This window comes from Leucopleurus acutus (genome assembly GCF_964270905.1).
Source record: "Leucopleurus acutus genome assembly, chromosome: Y".
NCBI classification, from domain to species: Eukaryota; Metazoa; Chordata; class Mammalia; order Artiodactyla; family Delphinidae; genus Leucopleurus; species Leucopleurus acutus.
In genome coordinates this window covers 4,668,007-4,690,674 of record NC_139164.1, presented here as the reverse complement: position 1 = coordinate 4,690,674, position 22,668 = coordinate 4,668,007, and the positions used below count along the sequence as shown (strand labels likewise).

General features: G+C 45.3%; 1 protein-coding gene across 4 annotated transcripts in view; it reads right to left on the bottom strand.

The window, feature by feature from the left end:
* LOC309978871 (steryl-sulfatase-like) overlaps positions 1-22,668 on the bottom strand; it is a 180,278-nt gene that overhangs the window by 111,772 nt on the left and 45,838 nt on the right. For 2 of the 4 annotated variants that reach the window (XM_082865519.1, XM_082865521.1), the window contains exon 1: positions 15,694-16,066. In XM_082865519.1, the coding sequence (XP_082721645.1) occupies positions 15,694-15,833 (140 nt within the window). In that variant the 5' untranslated portion in view covers positions 15,834-16,066. Of the gene's footprint in view, positions 1-15,261; positions 15,321-15,693; positions 16,067-22,668 lie in introns of those variants that run through there. The other 2 variants (XM_082865523.1, XM_082865520.1) reach the window with 2 other exon arrangements.

Here is a 22,668-nt window from a genome sequence, read left to right as displayed (position 1 = left end):
TTAAAAATGGTCCATGTCAAAAAAAATCTTTAAAAAAAAAAAAACTAACTCCAATGTCAAGAAGACCCCCGAAATCAAACATCAGCATTATATAAAACCCCCTCTATACATGGCAAACTCTCAGTGGATAAAGTCAAAGAGATGCTAGCCCATCTTGAGACATAGTTCTTTCCCAAGTATTTATAACCACGTCCCCGTCTCAATTCAGATCTTCCTCTGAAGCCACAGTTTTATGTGCGTACCCCTATTATGATCACAGCCTACCCTGCATTTCTTAACTTTTGCCCTGTAAGTAATTTATTATATACACTGATGTCTGCTGACTGTTCAAGGATGGGGACCAAGAGTCAAGAACCCACAGACAACGATGTATGTGATGGATCTGCATGGGGGAGGCCCTGGAAGATGGTGCAGGAAAAGGACATCCAGATGTTTGGATTCAATCCCAGCCTGGATTTCAGACTTGGGAGAGGTGTCTTCTGCCCATTTGGAGCAGGGATGCTCCAGCCCTGAGATTGAAAAAAAAAAAAAAAAAGAGAGGGAGTGCCATGTGGGTCCAGGAGCCATCCAGCCTTCTCCCTGAACCCCACCAGGAGAGATCTTGATTGATGGCCACTGGGAATCTCAGCAAATGATGATGGGGACCCCAAGAGCATGCCACAGACATACTCACACTATGGGATTCAAGAAACAGTGGTTGCAAAGACAAAGAAAGTCGTTTGCACAGAGTACAACTGTCTCCAAGGAGACAAGGTCCACAAACCCAGGCCAGAGAAATGTGGGTATGACAGGCAGAATTTTAAGAACACCAGCAATATTCTTGCCCCCCTGTTATACACACCTTGTATAATCCCCTCTCCTTGAGGGGGGCGGGGGCGGGACCTGTGAATAGGATGGGTGTCATTCCTGTAATCAGGGCACTGATCGGTTGACTCAGAGTTCATTCAACAGAGAGATTACCTTGGGTGGAGGGCCTGACCTAATCAGGTGGGCCCTTAAAAGGTACGGAGCCCAGAAGTCTCTCCGAAGTCACGAGAGGTGTGCCCAGCTGGTATCAAAGGAGAAGCAAATAGCTATGACGAGAACCGCCTGCAGGGGCCATGTACCCAGGAGCGGTGGGTGACCTCTAGGAGCTGAAGGTGGCCCGGGACTGACAGCCAGCAAGGAGACAGGGAACTCAGACCCCAACTGCAAGAAACTGAATTCTTCCAGCACCCACTGAAGTTGGAAAGGGATCCTGAGCTTCAGAAGAGACGTCAGCCTGGTGACAGGCTAAGTAGAGGGGGCATCTGTCCCTGGCCTGGACTCCTGGCCCACAGAGGCTGGGGGATAACTTACAGAGCTTCCTTAAAGCCACTGTTTGTTGTGAAACAACAGAAAATGAGTACAGTGGGTATAAATCTTAAACCAAATGCTTTCCTATCCAAAGCTAGAGAGACCTCAGGCTAGGAGATTTGGTTTGCAAATGTATTTCCATATCCCACGTGTGGAAAACTATCTGTGGTATTCATCACTATATCAAATTCTTTTCTTTTTTTCATACCACCTACAAATAGGTATTCGGCTGCATCTGTATGCTACATGGTATGAGGCTCAGCACTGCCCATGGCATCTCATAAAGGCCCAGGATACACTGTCTGGACGGAGCAACCTCAGAGCAGGTAGAACAATGGGCATCGTGGTGGGCTGAGTCCCGACCCCCCAAAGATGCCCACGTCCTAATCCTCAGAACTTGTGACTATCTCACCTTAAGTGGCAAAACTTAAGCGGCAAAAGGCACTTTGCAGGTGTGATTAAGTTAAGGCCCCTGACATGGGAAGATGGTCCTGGATTAGCCAGGTGGGCCCAATGTGAGCCCAACGTGAAGACGGGGAGAAATTGGAAGAAGCTAGTTCTGCTGGCTTGGAGGATAGAGGAAAGCAGCCAGGAGGTTAAGGAATGCAGGCACCTCTAGCAGGTGCAAACGGCAAGGAAACCGTTCTGCCCTACAGTCTCCAGAAGGAACTGGCCCTGCCGCCACCTTGGTTTTAGCCCAGGGAAACCCACTTTGGACTTCTCACTTCCAGAGCCCTAAGATAATAAACCTATGTTGTGGTGATTTATTACAAAGTGTGTGGCAATTATTACAGCAGTCACAGAAAGTGAATATAGAAAGGAAGGGAAGAACCTAGGGAAGGGGGACTTCGGGGAGGAAATGAGAAAAGAAAGGAAACAGTTAGCATCCAATTTAATGGCTGGTTCTCCTGCTGTTCTGGAACTGCAGGGGGCCAGGAGGCCATTCGTCTCATGCCCTCCACAACCAGCTCAACTCCTAGGACAGTGGGGAACTGAGAAGATATTTGCACACAGTGATTTGTGGACAGGTCATGACTCTTAACAGATAGCTGTAACCTTGGACGAGCCGTAAGTTATCACGTAAATGATTCTTTCTGTTAAGTTACAGAGTAATTCTTCAGTTCTGTGCTACGTTCCTGACCAGTTTATACTCAGGAATGACTTGATGAAACTACCAGAAAGCGTACATGCAAGTTTCTTTGTGCATAATGACGCTTTTTCTATCCATGTTCCAATTTGGAATATAACATTAAAATACTTTGAACTCTAAATTTTCCTCCACCTACCAATATTCCTGCATGCTGTGGTAAACCTTTAATGTTGGGGTTTGGTTATTTCATCCTTACGTACAAGACGTTTTTTTTCTGACATCATTTAGAAACATTACAGTGTTTAAAGTGAACATTTATGAATTCAACCAACAGGGTAACCTGTAAATTCAGTCCTTCCCCTGCCTGAAAGTGCTCATAAGAGAGACTCTCTTGACTGAATTGTCAGAACATAAGCAATATTGTCTGAACCTCCACTTCCCCGTTCTGCCTGAATCCTTCGAGTTTGCCCCTGTCAGGGAACTACTTGAGGACCCTGCCAACAGAGGTCATATATGCATGCAGAAGTGATTTGACAGCAGTGTGCTTCTTTTTCCGAATAAAAATGCAACTCCCGAGGAATGCAGAAAAGTCAAGCAGCAGCTCTGAAAAATGTGTTTCCTTTACATGAAAATGGATTACAGGAAAAGAAGATGAATTTGCTTGCCCAACGCACACAAATGGATTATCTCCTCTGATAACCACTGCATCTGCACGATAGATCAAATAACAAGTAAATTCACAGCAAGGTGTTTCAGCCTAACTGTGGTTAGCTCTTCAGCTTAGGATTTATATTTTATTCAACGGAGGGACACCCCTGCCTTTTTTTTAATGCTTTTTGGATCCTTAGAGTTCAATGTTTGTTTGCAATGGAAAAGAAAGGCTTTAATGATTGAGAAATGGGACAAGATCTTGTTATCACAGAGTTAGGATGACACATTTGAAATAGCCGTTCTTATAGATCAAAAATGATGGGGCTTCCCTGGTGGCGCAGTGGTTGAGAATCTGCCTGCTAATGCAGGGGACACGGGGTTCGAGCCCTGGTCTGGGAGGATCCCACATGCCGCGGAGCAACTGGGCCCGTGAGCCACAACTACTAAGCCTGCGCGTCTGGAGCCTGTGCTCCGCAGCAAGAGAGGCCGCGACAGTGAGAGGCCCACGCACCGCGATGAAGAGTGGCCCCCGCTCGCCGCAACTAGAGAAAGCCCTCGCGCAGAAACGAAGACCCAACACAGCAAAAATAAATAAATTAATTAATAAACTCCTACCCCCAACATCTTCTTTAAAAAAATAAAATAAAAAAGATGGACCATCGGCAATGCCCCACATCTCTAATGGGTGTCACAGCCTAAATTAGCAACCATGAAGTTAAGAGAAGGACTACAGAGGGTCCAGCCTCAGCTATAACACATGACCTGTGCGATTCTGGGGAAATTTCCAAAATCCTCAGTGTCAATTTTCTCGTCAACCAGGAGGGCTAAGAATACTGCGTTCTACAGAGAGGCTGAGAGCCAACGAGGGCTGCAAGGGCAAAATGGCGGATGCGTCTCCTACGATACGTCAATGATCTCTAAACACCACTTCCACTGAGGAAAGCTTTACAATCTATTAACCCACTTGGACAAAGACAGACAGAGAGCAGACAAGAGCAGAATGAGGAAATCGCACAGGTTTTTGGACAGTGGCAACTCCATGTTGGAAGAGGCACCCAAAAGAGGTGGCAACCTGAGCGTGTGTCAAGGAAGATGGGATGTGAGATGGGGTGAGCCACCCTGCCCCCCCCACAGAGCCATGGGCCTCCGCACGTGTGGGTCCCAATTCTCTGCAAGACAGGATTCCTCTCTGCGGGACGTGGATGGCCTCAGACCACAGATATTGACACCTGGAGGGCATGGATACGACGGCCAGCCATCCAACAAGCTGCACCTACCAGTAAGCAGTGGAACGGGCTCAGTGTGGCACAGCCTCCCTTTTGACTATGAACAGAAGCTAAGAACCACGACACGTCTGAAAGGAATCTCTAACAGAAAGGACTAGGACAAAAGGACCAAAAAAAAACACACAAAAAAACCCAACCATCGACCAACTAACCAATCAACCAAGGATGCTTCGCAAAAAGTGCATCTAGAAAACAAATGAGAACTTTTGGAAATGCATCGTATGTTAGACGACTCAGCAGAATGCTGGGAAGATGGGGTTGAGGACAGGTCAAAGGAAGATGGAGCAAAGAGGCCAAGTGATTGACCACAGGGGAGAAAAGATATGAAAATGGGGATATCAACAAGCAGGGGTCCAGTATTCAGCCAGTGGATATTCCAGACGAGGGGAGAAAGACAAAGCATGTAGGGGATAAATTACCCAGGATGCAAACGAGACATCGATCCAGAAGCAAAGGACATGCATCTCCACATTGAACAGATGTCCAAATGTAAGTGAAAACAGACCAAAGGTTTCATGGAACCTTTGGACACTGAGGACAAACAAAACATCGCAAACACGTGATGGGTGGCTGGGGGAGGATAAATGGGTTTCACCTAAAAAAAAAAAATAAGACCCAGGATGGCTCTGGTCTTTGAATAGCCACAGCAAAGCAATGGCTGCAGGAACCAGAGGGAATATCATTTCCAAACTGGAGTTTTAAACCAGCCAAACCACGGGGGCCAGAGCTGCACTGGCCCAGGAACAGAGCCCATCGCGGGCCAATTATTTGCAGTTCAGGCGGACGGTCTCTGCTTCCACGGGACCTGCGACCCAGGGTGGGGAGATGGGGAGAAAGCCTTCATACCCAGACGACCACATTTCTGGTTGTCGCTCTCTCACGAACAAGATCCCCAGAGAAGAACAACGAACGGGACGCAGACATCCTGTTGAGCTTGGGGTAACAGCGAAGCACGATTACCAATACCTGCAACAATTCAATCCCTGGTCCCCCTCTTTCTCACCGTCCAAAGAGGACAGTGGTAGCTGAGCGGTCAAAATGACGCTCGACTTGCAACGCAACGCACCTGGATGGAAGCCACAAGGCTGCCTCTGGGATCCTGACACCCGCCCCTCGCTACTGTGTTCACCTGGAGGACCACAGAGTGCCCAAGACTCTACGTTATGGGAAAAATGGTCCAAAATCCGGTATTTCTTCTCCGAGTATCCGTGCAGTCTGGGCACCAGACATGTCCAAGCCCAGCAGCGTTACCTGCAGCAACATGCAACAAAGGCTGCGCTGGAGAAGAACCCAGAGTGGAAGACAAGGCGGGGGCCACAAAGTAATTCAAAGGAACTATGTGATTATGAACCATGATCTGAGAACGGAGAAGGGTATCTAAGCAACCGGCTAAGAAGGAGAGGGATGGCAAGGCGGAGGGCGCCATCAACATCCTAATTAAAAAACGTCAAACGATGAACGAGGGAACCATGATAAATTCATATCCACATGAAAAATGTCCAGCCTCCTTAGGGATCAAGAATTAAAAGGAAAACAGAGGGAAAATGCTGTTTGTAATCTATCAATGTGGCAAACACAACGACAGGATGAGGTTGAGACTTGGAAAACGGGGACTCGTGCTTGTGGGTTATGTTACTGCACATATGCTCCCTGGACGCTTGCGAGCGTATGTGAGGATGAATATAGTCTCAACGGTTTTACATTCTCTGAATTGGTGTTTGCATTTCTAGCAATTTCGTTTTCTGTGCAAATATCAAGAGACCCACACAACACACGTGTCCTTTATCAATATATTCCTACCAACCTTAGTTAGAAATTTGTGAAGCCAGGAGAGTTGCGGAAAGGTTCAATAAATTACGTAATAGGACACTATGACGCCCTGAAAATTCTTGATTTTTTTCCAAGACTGTTATTTTGTCATGAAGAAAAACTTCAGGGTGTAAGTTTAGGGTGGAAAAGGCAAAATCTGACAGGAACTAAAGGCAGCAAGATCGCAAATAAAAGAAGTTCATATTTATATATGGATATGTATGTTTTCTGTGTCTGTGTATAGAGACGTGCATACACAGAACTGAAAAGAAAGATGACAGAACTTTGTCATTAGTTCTAGGGGAGGAGGACTAACGGTATTTACAGGATGCTTTATACCTTCTTGTATATATGTATCGAATGCTCTACTTATCTTTGCAATCAGGAAAGAAAAAGAGCCTGCAAAGTACAATTTTATCATACTGTCTTTCTGACGCTGGAGACATTGTCATAGTAAATGCCCCAAACTCTTCAAATATGATAATTTGTACAAATGGGAATAAAAAAGAAAATGACCCTGGGCTCCCAGTTGGCCTGAAAGACCCTAATTGAGAAAACTTCAATTTGTTAAAGAATGATGTTCTGCCAAATACTGTGCGTCTGGCCCTTGTCATAGAATCAAAAAAAAAAAAAAAAAAGATTCCCTTTTTAAGCCCTTATTCCTTTAGCTCAAGCACCTAATAAATGGGTAATAAATACTTGTTGCAGAGAATTGAATTAACGCAGATTTCTAATCTCTACAGTTTTCCCCTCGTGAAAGAAAGCTCTGATTATTATAGTGCAGAATTTGAAGACACAACAGCAAACATACTCTAGGTCTAAAACCTTAGGTTTGCCGCACCTTCAGAACCCTCATCAATGGTAAAGCTCCATTTCTTTATCCCAGCCTCTTTTTCGGTAGGTTTAGCTGGAAAAAGGAAAATGACCCCTACGGTATCTGCTGAAAAGAGAGACATAAAAGGTAGAGTGATTATTTCAAATTGAGAGCCCTGTGGATTTGCAAGGAGGAAATAAACACCGTGATGGCGGTGGGCATGACTTCAGGGGTCCATCCTGGCCAGGGACACGGCCAGCCCACAGCCTGAGGAGGGCTCCGATTCCCCAACTCAAAGGTCTTGTCTGTTCTTACATTATAGCATCAGCGGATCAATGTCCATGAAACCCACAATGGGATGGAAAGCATCTAAATCAGTGTTCCAAGACAAATGCACCAAACCTCCAGGGCGGTGCCCCAAAGCAGTGTGGGAGCACCCCCAAAATACACACAAACAATAAAATACTACTCATGGGATCCCCCCAATACACACAAGCCACAAAGAGCCAGCCACTTGGGGGGACCCCCCCAAATACACACAAACCACAAAGAGTCAGCCATTCGGGGGACCCCCCCAAATACACACAAACCACAAAGAGCCAGCCACTCGGGGGACCCCCCCAGATACACACAAAGAACCAGCCAGTCATGGGTAGATCATGATTGAGAAGCATGCAGTGGCAACAGGAGTACGGATATGATACGAGGACATCCATCCTTCCCAGAGGACAGCCAGAAAGGAGATAGGATGTCAAGGGAAATTGTTCCTACAGGGAAAGAACCTGATGGCTTTCCTTTGTAGTGATCACAGTGACACATTTAACTCTAACTCTGCAAAAGAAAAAAAAGAAAAGAAAAGAAAAAAAGTCTGGGTGTGCGTGAGAGAGCGAGAAAGAGAGAGGCTAAGAAAAAACACGAAGTGTGTTTGGGTTTTCATGTTGAGAACATTCTTAAAGGAGTATCTTCGCTGTTGACTCACCATTTCACCACAAACATGCCTCTTGGAGAACATTCTCAACACGGAATCCACAAGGGTGCTGAAGCAGAAACGACTATGTATAAACACAGGTCTGTGTGTGTGTGTCTGAGACCACTATACGGTTTTTATGTACGGCTTCATTCAAACTGTAGGCGGCAAAGCAAACTACATGTCGAATGGCAGCTTCCACCGTGGGGTGGCTTAGGGGGGGATGAGGGGAAAAGGGGCAAAATGGTTGGAAAATGAGAGTCCAAGAGGGGCTGTGCTGTGGGCGAGTGTGTGTGATGGGCAGCACGATTACTGGGACTTGAGTTCGTGGGGGGTGTGAACCCAGGGAAGCTCCCACTACCAGACTCAGAGCTGGGGAAAGGTGTGAACCACGGCACTAGGCATCCACTTTGTTGTAGGAGGCTCATTCCCATCACTAAAGAAACACCCCAAATGCATCATGTCTCCTCCCTCTGTCCCTCACCCACCCTTTCCCACTTGACCCAACAAATGCCCAAAGACCACAGAGGAAGCTGGAAACTCACTTCATTGCTTTTAGGATGCAGTCTGGTCCCATCCCACTCCTTCTGCCTCTCGAAATAGAACTGTCACGAGAGTAATTACCCTAATAAGGTTGGGAAAGCTGCAGCCTTCTTTTTCTACATCACAGACATTGTAAGGTGATTCGAGATTTCAGAGTCTAAGGTTACTGTGTATAATTTCAAAGTTTCCTACAAGCCCGATACAAAATTTTCTGAAGGGAATTACATCTTAGCTACTGCATGCTTTCCAATATTATGAAAGAGTTACAGCAAAAAAATAGTACTTAAGTGATATTTTCAAATTGTTGAGAAGGAAACTAGAGAATGGGGACTAAACCAATTCTTCACATTCCTAATGAAGATGACTTACCATAATATCTGAAATAAACTAAAGACTAGTAGTTTTTTTTTAAATCATGGAACGTTACAAAGTTCTCTAACACTTCAAATGTGTGGTTTCTGAATAGGAAACCAAAATTACTTTTAGTTATCAGTATGATGTTCAGTATTATTAAATGTGCTTCACAAACTTATCTTCTGGATTTGTACGATAATGTCTCCGAAAGTGAGGACGTTATTAGGCAATTTCCTATTTCTAGCAAATAGAATTGTCCTTGAAAGATAAATTTATTCTGGAGTCGATGTTTTTTTGGTTGAGGCTTACTTTAAAAAGCGAAACCCGCACGTAACTAAGTGAGGAAATGACATCTACTCATTACTGTAAATGTACATTAGCCATGCATTTGATCAACCCCTCCCTGAATATTAGACTGTAGCAATAAATACACTTGAAACATAACTACAAACAACTAGCTCCGCGTTCATCTGGTACGAAATGTTACACAATTCAAAGCGACTCAGCAAACCCCCTCAGGCTCTGGAAACAAACTGCAAAAAACCAAACAACTAGAGACCAATGTACAGTTAATAAAACTTTCAAATTCAAGGAAAGAACCTAGGTTCCAAGTCATGAAAGCAGGGGGTTAGGAAAACATAATGTAAGTTGGTAAATTTCCATTAGGTCTTCAAATCCAGAGTTGAGTTTAATACAAAGAGAGAAATAAAGTAGTATAGGTTAAAGCAATATAGAGATATCCTTAAGGCAGTACAGAGATACAACGTAGTACAATGGTGTAGGTTAAAGTAATAGTATACCAACCACTCATCAGCAGTTGATCATAATTTTAAAATTCAAAGACTGTACTCCTAAAATTATAAAAATCTAATTACAGACATTTGATGACTGCCTTCCAACACTTTACACAGAAACACAAAGAATTATAAGCTGTTGTATAGATTTATTTCCTGATTGACTTCAAATAAGATCGTATTTTATACTTGAAACGATACAGTAGACTATCTTTCCACACAGCTCACCCCTAAAATGGAAAGTTTAACATGAGCTTCATATAGGAAAAAGAATCAAAATAAACGGGACACCTGGCGTGCTGGATAAATATTGGAACTGCTACACTTCAATGACTGTCAGTAAGATGAGCAAAATACATGCAGTGGAATATGGCAGGAAATCCCCGTACCTTAGTTTAAAATTGTTTCACTATATACACTATATATATACACACACAAGTATATATACTTGCTTGTGCTAGGAAATCAGATACTTTTGCTCCTCTCTGGAATCCCAGGCTGGCGAGTAGGAGACAATCTTTAACAGGTATGAGGTTTCTTCACTTTTGGCCAAGAGGAAGACTGAGAAATCCCACAGAAGACATAAAGATCATTTTTTACATTGTGTAAGTTAGAAGCCAAATCACATCAGAAAGGCCTTTTTTTTTTTTTTTTCCACGTAACTTTCTTGGTTGACTGAAATCCAAAGAATATCACTTAATATCAGTATTAGTATAGCAGAGGAACCACTTTTTTCATTCATGTATTCAACAATTATTTACTAAACATCTACAAGGCACCCTGAATTGCTGGACTACCATAGGGAGAGGCGTATGTTTCCTGTACTTAAAGAGCTTACAAAGCATCTGCAAAAAACAGACAGGATCCAGATCAATACTGGACAAAGAATACATCCACAACGGTATGAAACTGTCAACGGGACCAGGGCGCGTGGAGCATGGTGTGGGCCTCGCTAGCTGGAGGCCCAGTGCAAGGAGAGGCTGGCTTGTGTGGAGGCCCAGAGGAAGATGAAAACAAAGCAAGGGTGAGGCAGGCGCAAGAAGGGCCTGAGGGACACGGAGGGTTCTAGGAGCCCTATGATAGAGGCCTGTCCAGCCGTGGTTCTGGAATTCCACCTTCCTTCCGATGGAAAGCCGTTGGAGAGCTCTAGTAGGGCCAGAGGCAGGATCAGGCCTGGGCGTTGAGAAGGTGCCTCTGGCTCCCGGTGGTAGGAAAGGCCTTGATGGATGCAGACGGATCACCGGAGGCCAGTGTGTTGCACACGTGCGAGATGAAGCCGGCTTAGCCCAAGGTGTGCCACATCCAGCTGGAGAAACGAGAGACAGCAAAGAAGCCGACGCCAGGGGCCTTTGGGGCTTTTGACATTCGAGAGCTTCGCGTATCGACGCAATCTCCTCCAAGACAATCCATGAGGCTTTTTGTTGTTGTGAATCCCTGTGGTTCGACAGCAGCGCCGCTAAGGAAATCGCGGGTACGACACAGGGGAGGCCACGGACAGACCTCGCTCGTCTTTATGTAAGTAACTGAACAGGCTCCAGCCTCACTGCTGTCCTCGCTTAGAAGACAGGACAGGTGGGGAAATCAGGGCCCGCTGTTTTTACTTACAAATCCTCTGTCCGTAAGAAGGTGCACTAGAGATGAGTATCAGCGTGGGTCTGCTGCAAGTGGATGGGACCGACTGGGACCACTCCCCACATCCCAGGGCCCAAGGAGCTTCCCAGGAGCAGCCAGCGGAGCCCTCGGGGTTCCAACAGGCACGGTTTGCCAAGCACTGAATATCGGCTTGAACGTTCTAAATGTCTTCCCTGGAATGGACGTCAAGTAGCAAACTAAGCATTGGGCTGGATTGTGTCTGTAATGTCTTCTTATACATGGAACGCCTTGTTCCTTAAGTCTTCTCACACGCTATCTTTCTTTTTTATATTGAGGCATAGTTGACTTACGATGCTGTGTGACTTTCAAGTGTACGGCAAAAGTGATTCAGTAATACATTATATATATTCTTTTTCAGATTCTTTTCCATTACAGGTTACTGCAAGATATTGAATACAGTTCCCTGTGCTCTACAGCAGGTCCTTGTTGTTTACCTATTTTATATGTAGTAGTGTCTATCTGTTCATCCCAACCTCCTAATTTATCCCTCCCCACAACCCCTTCCCCTCTGGTAACCACACGTGTGTTCTCTATGCCTGCGAGTCCATTTCTGTTTTGTAAACAAGTCTGTCTGTATCGTTTCTTTAGATGCCACAAAGAAGTGATATCTGTCTCTTTCTTCACATGCCCTCTTTCGAAACGCTGAACAAAAGCACTGCTCTCGATTCTGAAGGCAGGCAGCGCTTGCCAGGGAGGACGCCAATGGGCTTTGAGAGTCTGGCACTCACGCGAGGATCCACAGACCCACAGCGCCTGAGTTAATCGCGCTGCGGAAATCACGCAGAGACAAACACAGAAGGCAAGGTACCAGAACCCTCTCCCCATAAACCGACACGACTCCCTCACCTGTATTCAGGGCGGAGACCGCTGTCACGTGAACCTTGTCCTCAGGTCAGACACAGCAGGAGCTGGGAAGGTTTGGAAGGGGGCATGGGAACTGTCACGGACACACTCTGAATGCACCTCTTGGCAAGAACCTACTGTATGCTCAACGGTAAGTAAAGAAGCTACCCGGAAAGGCAAGATGACAGCCTCCACAGTTACTTTGTAACTAGCGCGTACAAAGAGATGGATTCATCATCTTAGAGCCACGGGGATGACGCTGCGCCGCACACAACCTACAACCACACCGTAGGGTGATCCACCAAAAGGGAATCAGAATATGGAGGGCCCCGTGGTCCGCAGAAGCTCCCTGCAGGCAGGGACGCACAACATATACCTCTAAGGACTGGCCCTGTACAAAATTTTAAAGACAAAAATCAATGGAACTAAACCACCTCTTCCAACAGGAGAAGCAAAATAAAACGTCATACGTATTTCTCCCAAAAATCGTTTTTTGGAAACTATTCAACCTTACAAAATAGTCGAAAGAATAAAAACAAACCCAGGTATACTCCTTCACTTAGGACGGCTAACTGTTGACATGTTGCCACACTTGCTTGCTTGCTTTCTGTCTCTATGTGTACACATGTGTGTACACACACAGAGGGACCTAGGCATACATCATACATTTTTTCTACATGAGAAGATTTTAAAAGAATAAGGCATGTACTCGTATTTGTGGATCATGACATTTCAGAGGGAGCTGCATACAGGATGACGCTTCACCCCCTAAGTAGTTTGGCCCGGGTCTCCTAGAGTAAGGATAGTCTTCCCCCCGACCTCGCTACCATGAAAACGAGGAAGAGTAACACTGATTCAATCAACAAACCGCCTACACAGTCCCCAGATAATTGTACCACCTGGGTCTTTTTTCCAATCCAGGATCCATTCGAGATTCAGATACCCTTGTGTTTCCTGGTCTTTTGAAATCTGGAGCCATGCCCTCACCCCTGACCTTTCTTGGTTTTGCATGACAGTGACTTTTGGGGGTTAGAATCCAGGTTCAATTGTCTTAGAGACAGCGTAGTATGTCTGGGTTTGTCTATTTCCTCGTGTACAGATGCAGGTTGAACCTTTCTGTCAGGGATATTACACCGGTTGTTTGGTGCCCTGCTTGTTACCTCCTATGAGGAGGTACGTGACAGCAAGGTGCCCCACTCTTGGGGGTCTTGGTTAAGAGTACAGCCACAGACTGCTCTATTTGATGTCCCAATTTACTTCTTAACGAACCTTCTCTCCGTCAGTTTCTCTGAGACACGCAAAATAGCAGAGTGAGCAACAGACTGCTGGCAGGTCCCGTCAAAGAAAACGACATCTCATAAAAAGCAGATTTCCTCCTGTTTTCCTTTTTAGTTCATAAGACAGCTTCAACATCCCTAAACCTTTTTTTTTTTTCCTGGATGGGAACGAATTAGAAATATCAGAGACAAGATCCAAGTATTTCCTTGATTATCATTAAAGTCTTCATCCACTTAAGGAAAGGGAAAGTTTTAGATGTAAGAACCCCAAACTCCAGATGGTGAAGTACATTAAAATACCCTGTGAGGACGCCTTTATGCTGGTAAGATACGACGGATATTGTTATCAGGCATTTAGGAACAGATATTTCAGCCCCCACTGAAAGACTCTCCCTTTGCATCGACGGTTACAAAAGGCTAATGCATGCTGTATTAATTTATCATGAATGAATCATGACTCTTTTGCAGCTGCCTCCTTTGAATTAGCTACTGACTCTGTCCATTTTTTCCTGAGCTCTTCTAGCTGGGTCCAAAGAATGTCAATCTCCCTCTAGACTAAAACAACCCCAAAAACATATTACTCGAAGCATTTCCCTGCAATATACAGTGGTCTTGCAGCGGAATAATAATAAGACCTACTTAGCAGGTGCTTAAGGTTTTGAAAGCTGGGTCACAAATCAAAGCCAGCTCCTGCATTACAAGAACTTTAGAAAATATTCCTTAAAACCCCCAAAAGTTTGTTTCTGAAAGAGAAAGGGAACACACGATCCTTTTGAAGAACAGAAATTACAGAAATCACAGTAGAAAATGAACCTCTTAAGCTGCTCAGCATTAAGAGTGAACGCAAGGCACGGCTCTAAGCCTCTGTGGATGTTTGCTCCAGGATGAGAACCCTGTGCTGCTCTGTTTAAATTTAACAGAAAAAAAAAAAAAAATCCTAAAAGGTGATTGTCTTTTTCCTCTCTTTAATTTGTATTCCAACTCTAATCCCTCAAAGTAGAAGACCATTGAATATTCTAAGAAGAAAGAGAGGATTAAGTTAAATCTCTTGTTGGATGGGTCAGGGTTTCTCCACGTGGCACCCGTGACGTTGGAGGCTAGGGTAACGCTCGGTTCTGTGCTGTCTGTGTATTGCGGGATGGGTGATCACTATCCCTGGCTTCCACCACCTGGATGCCAGGAGCCAAGCTCCTCCAAAGTTATGAGACCCAAAATGCCTCCAGAATTTGCCAACCTCCCCCAGAGGGCAAAGCCGCCCTGCGGCGGGAGAAGGGCTGTCTTCGGTAACCCCAGAGTCCCAAGCTGCATTGTGAAGATGGTTTCATCTGTCTGCACCCCATCACCTTGGCTGGCAGGATCATCAGGTACTTAACCTACTTCTCCCAAACAAAGGGCATCCTTTACTTTTCATAACCGCCCTGGGAACCTGTCCTGTGCATCTCCATTGTACAGAGGAAACCCGGGCGCAGGAAGGTTAATCCTCTTCCTGAGAACGAGACCAGCCGGTGGGGAGTTGGGATCCAAAGCCTGGGTCTCCCTGACTCCACACGGTTCCACCTCTGGGAGCCTTTGCGTACCAACGCGAACCATATCTTGTCTGACAGCATTTCCGTGCCCATTCCTCCGAGCCTGCTGCTGGTGGTGGTGGGGACACTGAATGCCCCGCAGTGCCCCCCTGACATCATAATGGCAGAGTATCATCAAGATGCAGCCTCTGTCTGAGAGGAGGGTGTCTAGCAGGGAATATCACCTGCAAGGTCTTTGAAAGCTGCTTCCTTCATCCTGTCCCCAGCAATATCACACACACACACACACACACACACACACACACACACACACACTCACCTGAACCAGGGGCAGCCTGCAGGAAGAAAGCTTGTGCTGTGCCTTGGGTGATGAGGCCGACACACACACACTGAGAAAACTCCACCCCTAAATTCTCTGAGACACGCTGATTATTACTGCTGACTAGTGTACACGCCCTCATGGGCCCAGGACAGCTCTTCTCCAGGAAAACATGTTTGTCCCCATTCCTTCTCCCCTTTAACAAAGTGACCTTTTGTTGGGAAGTCGTGTCTGAAGGAAAAGGAGAGCTGGGGCAGCTCCAAATTGATGTCACCCCTGCAATATGGTAATGTCCCAAAACACCGTTATAAAGGGCACCAAACACCCCCTGGACGCAGACAATGCACACGGTCAGGGCGACGAGAGCGTCTTGTGAAAAGGCCATGATATTTCCAGAGCCAAAGTACCCGTCCACGCGCTTCTTGTACTTACAGTGACAACAACTTCAGATGGCCTTGGGCGACTGTCCTCCAGACCTTATGTGACCGAGACCACCGTGAGCAGCAACGGGGATGGTGAGTGCCTCTCAGCAGACAGAAGCAGGGTGCACCAGGCTCATCCTGTGAATTCATCCGAGAAGAAAAATCGGACACCGAACAACCACATTCTGAAACACTTCAATGAAACGAGCTCTTTCTGGCCTAGGGGATTCCTCCTCCTGCGTGTTTTCTTCTTTCCATGCTCTGCCCAACTCCTACTCATCCACAGGTGTCAGCTGAGTGGCCACCACCTCAGAGAAGCCCCCTGTGATTTATACAATCTTTATCAAGCATTTGCCCCACGGTTGGCAAATCCTAGCACTGTTTTTTCTTCCCCCCTCGATAGCAGTTGTCACTATTTGCAATAGTCTATTTATTTGGTTTCATTTTATTTGGTATCTGTCCTTCCCACAGGTTCTAAGAGTCAACAGGTCAGGGCTAATTCTTTGTCATAGCAAGCTCTCGCTAAATATTTTCCCAACAGAGCTGGGGTCACAGACTACGGGGCAGGGGACTGTGCCCCCATCTGCTTTTGGAGCCAAGTAAGAATGTTTTCACATTTTTAAACGGTTGAAAAAAGGACATTTTTGTGACACGTGAAAAGTCCATGAAATTCATAATTCAGGGTCCATAAGCAAAGTCCAAAAATACTGGAACACCCATTCATTTACTTATTACCTGTTTGCCCCTATATTACAAAATCCTAGTGGAGTAGTTGCGACAAAGATTGTTTGGCTTGAAAAGCTGAAAATGTTTTACTATCTGGCCCTTTACAGAAAAAGTTTTTCGATCTCTGGTATAGAGCCCCACCCACGAATTGAAAATGAGTTCAAAAAAAGCCAACTCAATGCCCTTCAACCTGAAGAATATATATACATATTTTTTCAAATTGTTGACATTTAGACAAAAACTAGCATGTCCCATGGAGCAATTTCTTGTGTAAATCTATTGTTTATCCTTTTAAAATAGGAAGCATAATCTCACTTGGTAAATAATATTCACAAGGGGCTTCCCTGGTGGCACAGTGGTTGAGAGCCCGCCTGCCGATGCAGGGGGCGCGGGTTCGTGCCCTGGTCCGGGAGGATCCCACATGCCGCGGAGCGGCTGGGCCCGTGAGCCATGGCTGCTGAGCCTGCGCGTCCGGAGCCTGTGCTCCGCAACGGGAGAGGCCACGACAGTGAGAGGCCCGCGTACCACAAAAAAAAAAAAAAAAAAAATATTCACAAGAGAATGCCACGTTAGAGAAAAATTACTATTCCATAGATTTTTGTCAATCTAAGTCTTGCTTTATTGAAGTTCAGCTCCCAGCAACAATTTCTTGGGTTCAGTCAGTACCCCAGAAATGTTTTCCCCCCCAGAGATGGCATTTGAAACTGTCATCGATCTTCTGGCATGGCTTTCCATCTTAGGTTCTACTGAAAACAAATGGTGTAAAAAAAGTTCATTTGTTCCATTTTTAAAATTAGATTCCACATATAAGTGAATGAACTTTTTTACAAAACAGAAACAGATGTGCAGATCTCGAAATCAAGTCTATGGTTACCAAAGGGGGAACACGGGGGGGAACTGATAAATTAGGAGTTTGGGACTGACATACACACACTACTATGTATAAAATAGATAACTAAGAAGGACTTACTGTACCGCACAGGGAACTCTACTCAATACTCTGCAATGACCTATATGGGAAAAGAATCTGAAAAAGAGTGGATATATATGTATAACTGATTCACTTTGCTGTACACCTGAAACTAACACAACATTTAAAATCAACTATACTCCAATAAAAATTAATAAAAGTTAGAAAAAAATTTTAGAAAAGGAATGGTGTGCTATCAGTGTTGACCCTTCGCCTCTGTCTTCAGGAATGAAGGAATCTCTGGGCATGGTCACCTCTTCTGCCCTCTCTCCAGGATATTAATTGGCAAGATTAAGATCGTAAGGACGTAGATTTGAACACGTGGGTGACTCCCCTTGCAGGGCAGGGAAGGCCCACATCATCATTTTTCCTTTCTTGTGCGCACACCTTTTATTGACAGGAAACAGATTTTAAGAGATCAGCATGGAAGCCCTTTGACCCGCATTTGATACTTTATGGAGAGGAACAAACACGTCTAAAGGGATTAAGTCACAATGCCTCTCACAGTGGTATTGCCACCAGGGACTATACCTGCAGGAGGAACACACACATAGGAAAGTCTAATGGCCCATGCGCAGAGCACACTTTTCAAAATAACGCTGGCGTGTTCTCACCCGGGGCGATTTTGCCCCACAGGGGCCACTGGACGATGTCTAGAGACATTTCTCGTTCTCGCAAATGTGTGGATACTATTGGTATCCAGTGAGGAGAGGCCAGGGATGCTGCTAATTACCTTATGATGCACAGAACAGCCTCTCCCACTGCCAACCACAAACACGCATCCAACCCAGTCCCGCACCGCAAAGAACGAGCTGGTCTCAAACATCGCTAGTGCCAAGGTTGAGAAACTGCGTTAGATAATCGGTCTGGTCATCATTAAACCCAGTGTGATGCCAGAGATTGGCAAAAATGTGGATGGGGCTGGAGGGGGCGTGTCACACCAGTGTGTTCCAACAGTCACGCACAGCCAATTGTGAGTGGTAGTTCCACTATGACTGTGATAAGTTGTGTGAAAATAAAAGTCTCTGGAGATGAAATTTATAACCCAAGTTATAGCCACAGAACAAGAAAATTGAAGATCAGGGGGTTAGGTCTGCTTTATTATTAGGAACCTATATTTTGATTTAGTTCGTGAGTTAACAGTAAGCATGCTCCGTGACCCTTCCCACTGTTTATCTAATCGTCACAACTGTCATCTACTTGGTCATTTTTTCATCATTCTCATCCCCTCTCCAAATGCGGTTTTAGTTGTACAACACTGAAAATCACGACAGTGGTGTAAGGGCGGAGTTAGAACCCACCGTTCCTTGTCCTTGATTGCGAGACACCAAAAGCCCTGGAAACCGAAAGATTTTTGTACATTTTGTTTTTTATTTGGCAGCGAAACCCAACCTGAACCGACTTGAGGCATCCGTCTTGTCTCAGCCCTCGTGCCTCAGCTGTTTGCTAGTATCATGCTGCACTGTCATGAAACACTAGGCTCAAGTGCACTGGGAAAGCATCCAAAGGAGGTTAAGACACCTCGTGAGTAACAGTGAGAGGAAAGAAGGAAGGTATTTGTCATTAGCAATAGCCCAGAAGCATGGTTACCAGATAAGGTCAGCCTCGGAGGACTCTTACTTGAAGAAGATGGTCTAGAAAGATGGTAAACAGATGAAAAGGATGAAAAGGTCAGTGGATGAAATTCGACCGATGGTTTTGCCATAGGTTTGCAGATCTGGTCCCAGGATCTATTTCCTGGGGCTCCATGAAAGACAGAAGCTGATACGAACTTTAGTCCTGAAAATACATGTAACACGGATGAAAACAGCCCTATCTTGCCACTAAGCTATGATCCCAGAGAAACCCTTAGAAGCTGTGGGAGAGAGGTCTTCTAGCTTAGGTGGACGGTCGTGAAAAAACAGCCAAGACGATGGCAATGTGAACTCAAATCACCTCTTCATCCTCACCCACACAGGAAGGGTTTTCTAAGAAATATTCCCCGAGTAGTCCAAGCACCAGCATACCAAGAGTAGACAAGCCAGGCTAGAACAAAACTGTAAAATAATACAGTTTCTAGTGTGCTCTCTCACACACTTCTTGTGAAATGGAACACTTCAGGTACTTATTTATTCTTTGATATGAAATCTATCAAACCACGGGTTTCTGTATTCCATGAAGAGCAGATAAACATTTTCTTCCATTCTACGTTGGTTGTATACTGATAAGGGCAAAGTTAACAGCGGTGGTCATGATCACAGAATTGTGAACTACAGTGGAAAAAAAAAATCACGTAGCACAGGGGTTGGCAAACTATGACCCCCGGGTCAAACCAGCCCACTACCTGTTTTTGTAGATAACGTGTTATTGGAAACGCAGCCGTGCACACGTTCCTTTATGTACCGTCTATGGCTGCTTTTGCCCTGTCATTGCACAGCTGACCGTATGATCTGCAAAGCCAACAATATTTACCATGTATGTGGTCTTATACAGAAACTCTTGGCCGACCCCTGACCCAGATATGGCTAAGATATGTGATCTGTTAATTCTTGGCCTCAAGAACCAGAGATTATGGCAAATTCGCTCCACAAGAGAGACCACTCAGAAAGGACACTAGATTGACAAGACAGACTGTAATAAAAGAAGTCCCTGAGAGGGTCGATTTTCACATGACCATTTGGTCCCTGTAGACCCTTATTCCCTAACCATCACCGCTTGGCCAAATAGTACAGGATGAGAGTACTAGGCTGACTCTAAGGCACCCCATCGCAAAGGTACTCGAGCATCCAGAGATCATGGACATATGTTACGGGTTCGTGTACAGCTACTTCTTACTTTGACTTGCCTACATCTCATGCTTTCCTTAGAGACAGGAAGTGCCCAAGGTGTTGATGGTCTATCCTCATACAATTTAATTTACCAGTATTTGAATACAGTGTAACTATCAGAGCAGTTGTCTTCATGTATCCCACTGGGAGAAATAGTCATACATTTTTCGGCAGGAATATTAACACGTTTGATTTCAGAGTGCTGCCACCACCTGCTGAGGGGGTCCTATGAGCTACGGAAAAGGCACTTGTTAACCTTCTAAAGCATGCATAACTCAATTCCAAGCTCCAGTCCTTGGAGTCCTGGCTCCAAGGACTTCAGATAAGAAATTGTGTATCGATATTCAACTGTGGAAATCCTGGGAATTTAATCAGAGTGAGTGCCAAGATGTCACTATATATCAACGACATCTGGAATCAGACCAAATTAGACAGCTGCACTCCTAATTCACAGAAGCCCCTTCGAAAGCAACAAAAGCCACGTGGTATTTCCCTGTTTCCCAGGGTGGAGACTCAATTAAGTTGCTGGGAGGCTGGGTTGATTTCAAACCCACAGTCGAAAATGTTAGGATTTTTCGTAGTTCAGTCCAACTGCCAAGTGGCATTTATGCCTGAAATGGGGCCGAGTATGAACTTACGACACAAAACAAATTCCATAAATCAGCTAAACAGAATAACGTTGACCCAACGAGGGGAAAGAATTACAACCACGGAACTGTCTTTTTTTGCCATGGGTGGGGACGGTTTCCAATGTGCCAACAAATTCAATTTGTGTTGTCTTCATCTTACTCAGGCCATCTTCTGGTTTGCTCTGGAGGTTGTTACTGTCTTCATTATATTCTAAGAATATTGTAATTTTCAGAGGGTCGGTTGGTCATTTGATACTTCAAGAAATGGAAGGCTCTCAGGATGACGTAATTGTTTTCACTCATATGCTACAGAAAGAAAACATCTCCATTCGCAAAACTGCATACTGGAGATGCAATTAATATCTCCCAGAACCTATTCTGTGTGCTATCCTAGTAAAACCTTTAACTATGGAATCAAGCACAGGGAGGTCCTTTTTAATAACCTGGACGATCTTGGGTGAACGATTTTGCCCCTGAGTCTCAAATCAACTGAGCCATTCTCCTCATGGAGGCCACATCTTCTTTGTAGTTCCCATTGTCCAAAAGGCTGTGTGTAGCAGCAGACAGAAGGGGGATCTCACTAAATGTTTGCTGCCTTTATGTCTTCAATTAGTTGTACGACAAGTTCTGAAGGTTTCTCCTGGGGAACTAGCAAGAGTCTTGGGGAATTCAGAAGTTTAACGAAGAACTGGAAATGAAGAGGGAGTCCTTGGTGTTCCAGTGGTTAGGACTCTGAGCTTCCACTACCGAGGCGCAGGTTCGATCCCTGGCGGGGGCACTAAGATCCCACAAGCTTCGAGGCGTGGCCAAAAGAAAAAAAAAAGAACTGGAAATAAAGAGCTGTGGGAAACTATTATAATTATCAACCTCTATAAAAACTGTAAATGTGAAAACAAATTGAGTAAGATATACAGCTTGACTACGGTTGCCAGCAACCCCTGGTGTTTCTGGGCTTGTAGACCCGCCACTGTAAGTTCTGCCTGCATCAGCACGTGCAGTTCTCGCCATGTATCTTCCCATCATTCTCCCTCCGCAAGGCTCTATGAGTCTCTTTATAATGACACAGCCGCACTGGATCGGGGCCCACCTGACTCCTGTGGGACCTCACCTTTACTATGTACATCCTCAGCGACCCTACTTCCAAATAAGGTCGCATTCCAAGGTTCTGCCAATAACTGATTGGCAGCAGGGGTTGGGGAGAGGGTATCACTCTTCAACCCAGAACAAGCAGCCTTCTCCAACAATGGATGGGTATCCCCAGTGTACCCACCTCCTAGAATACAGGGAGGGAGAAATGGAGGAAAGCTAGAGCTGATCAAGAACTCACCCACCTTTCTCCTATCTGCAGGTTGTCCCAAATTTCCTCATTTCTACCCTGTCTTAAACCAGCATCCGTAAAGCAACCCCAGGACGCTTACACATCCCACAGGCATTCACTGTTGTTCAAAGCACTTTCCTACCCATCCCACCCGTAACAGGCTGTGTTTGTGAAAAGACTATTTCCCCTGGTTACAGGTAAAAGGACCTGGGCGGGGCGGGGGGGTCAAAGTTCTGAGCTAACGCTAGATTCCATTTCCAAGTCTAGTCAGATACATTGGTTCAAAAGCTATGACGGACACCTGCTGGTAGCAGCAAGTTATAGTCACTCCACGATAAGGAACATCCATCCTCTGGGGTTCAGGGGGAGCCCAGCTCCAGGCACTTTAGGGCACATTATTAACACTGAGCCAACACCTAAAGCACACACCTGTACACTAGCTTCACGTGGCTTCTCTTCCTCTAGATTCTGAAGGACTCTGGCACCCACTGTGGGATGAACTGCTTCATGAAAGACACTATAAGACGGCCATTGA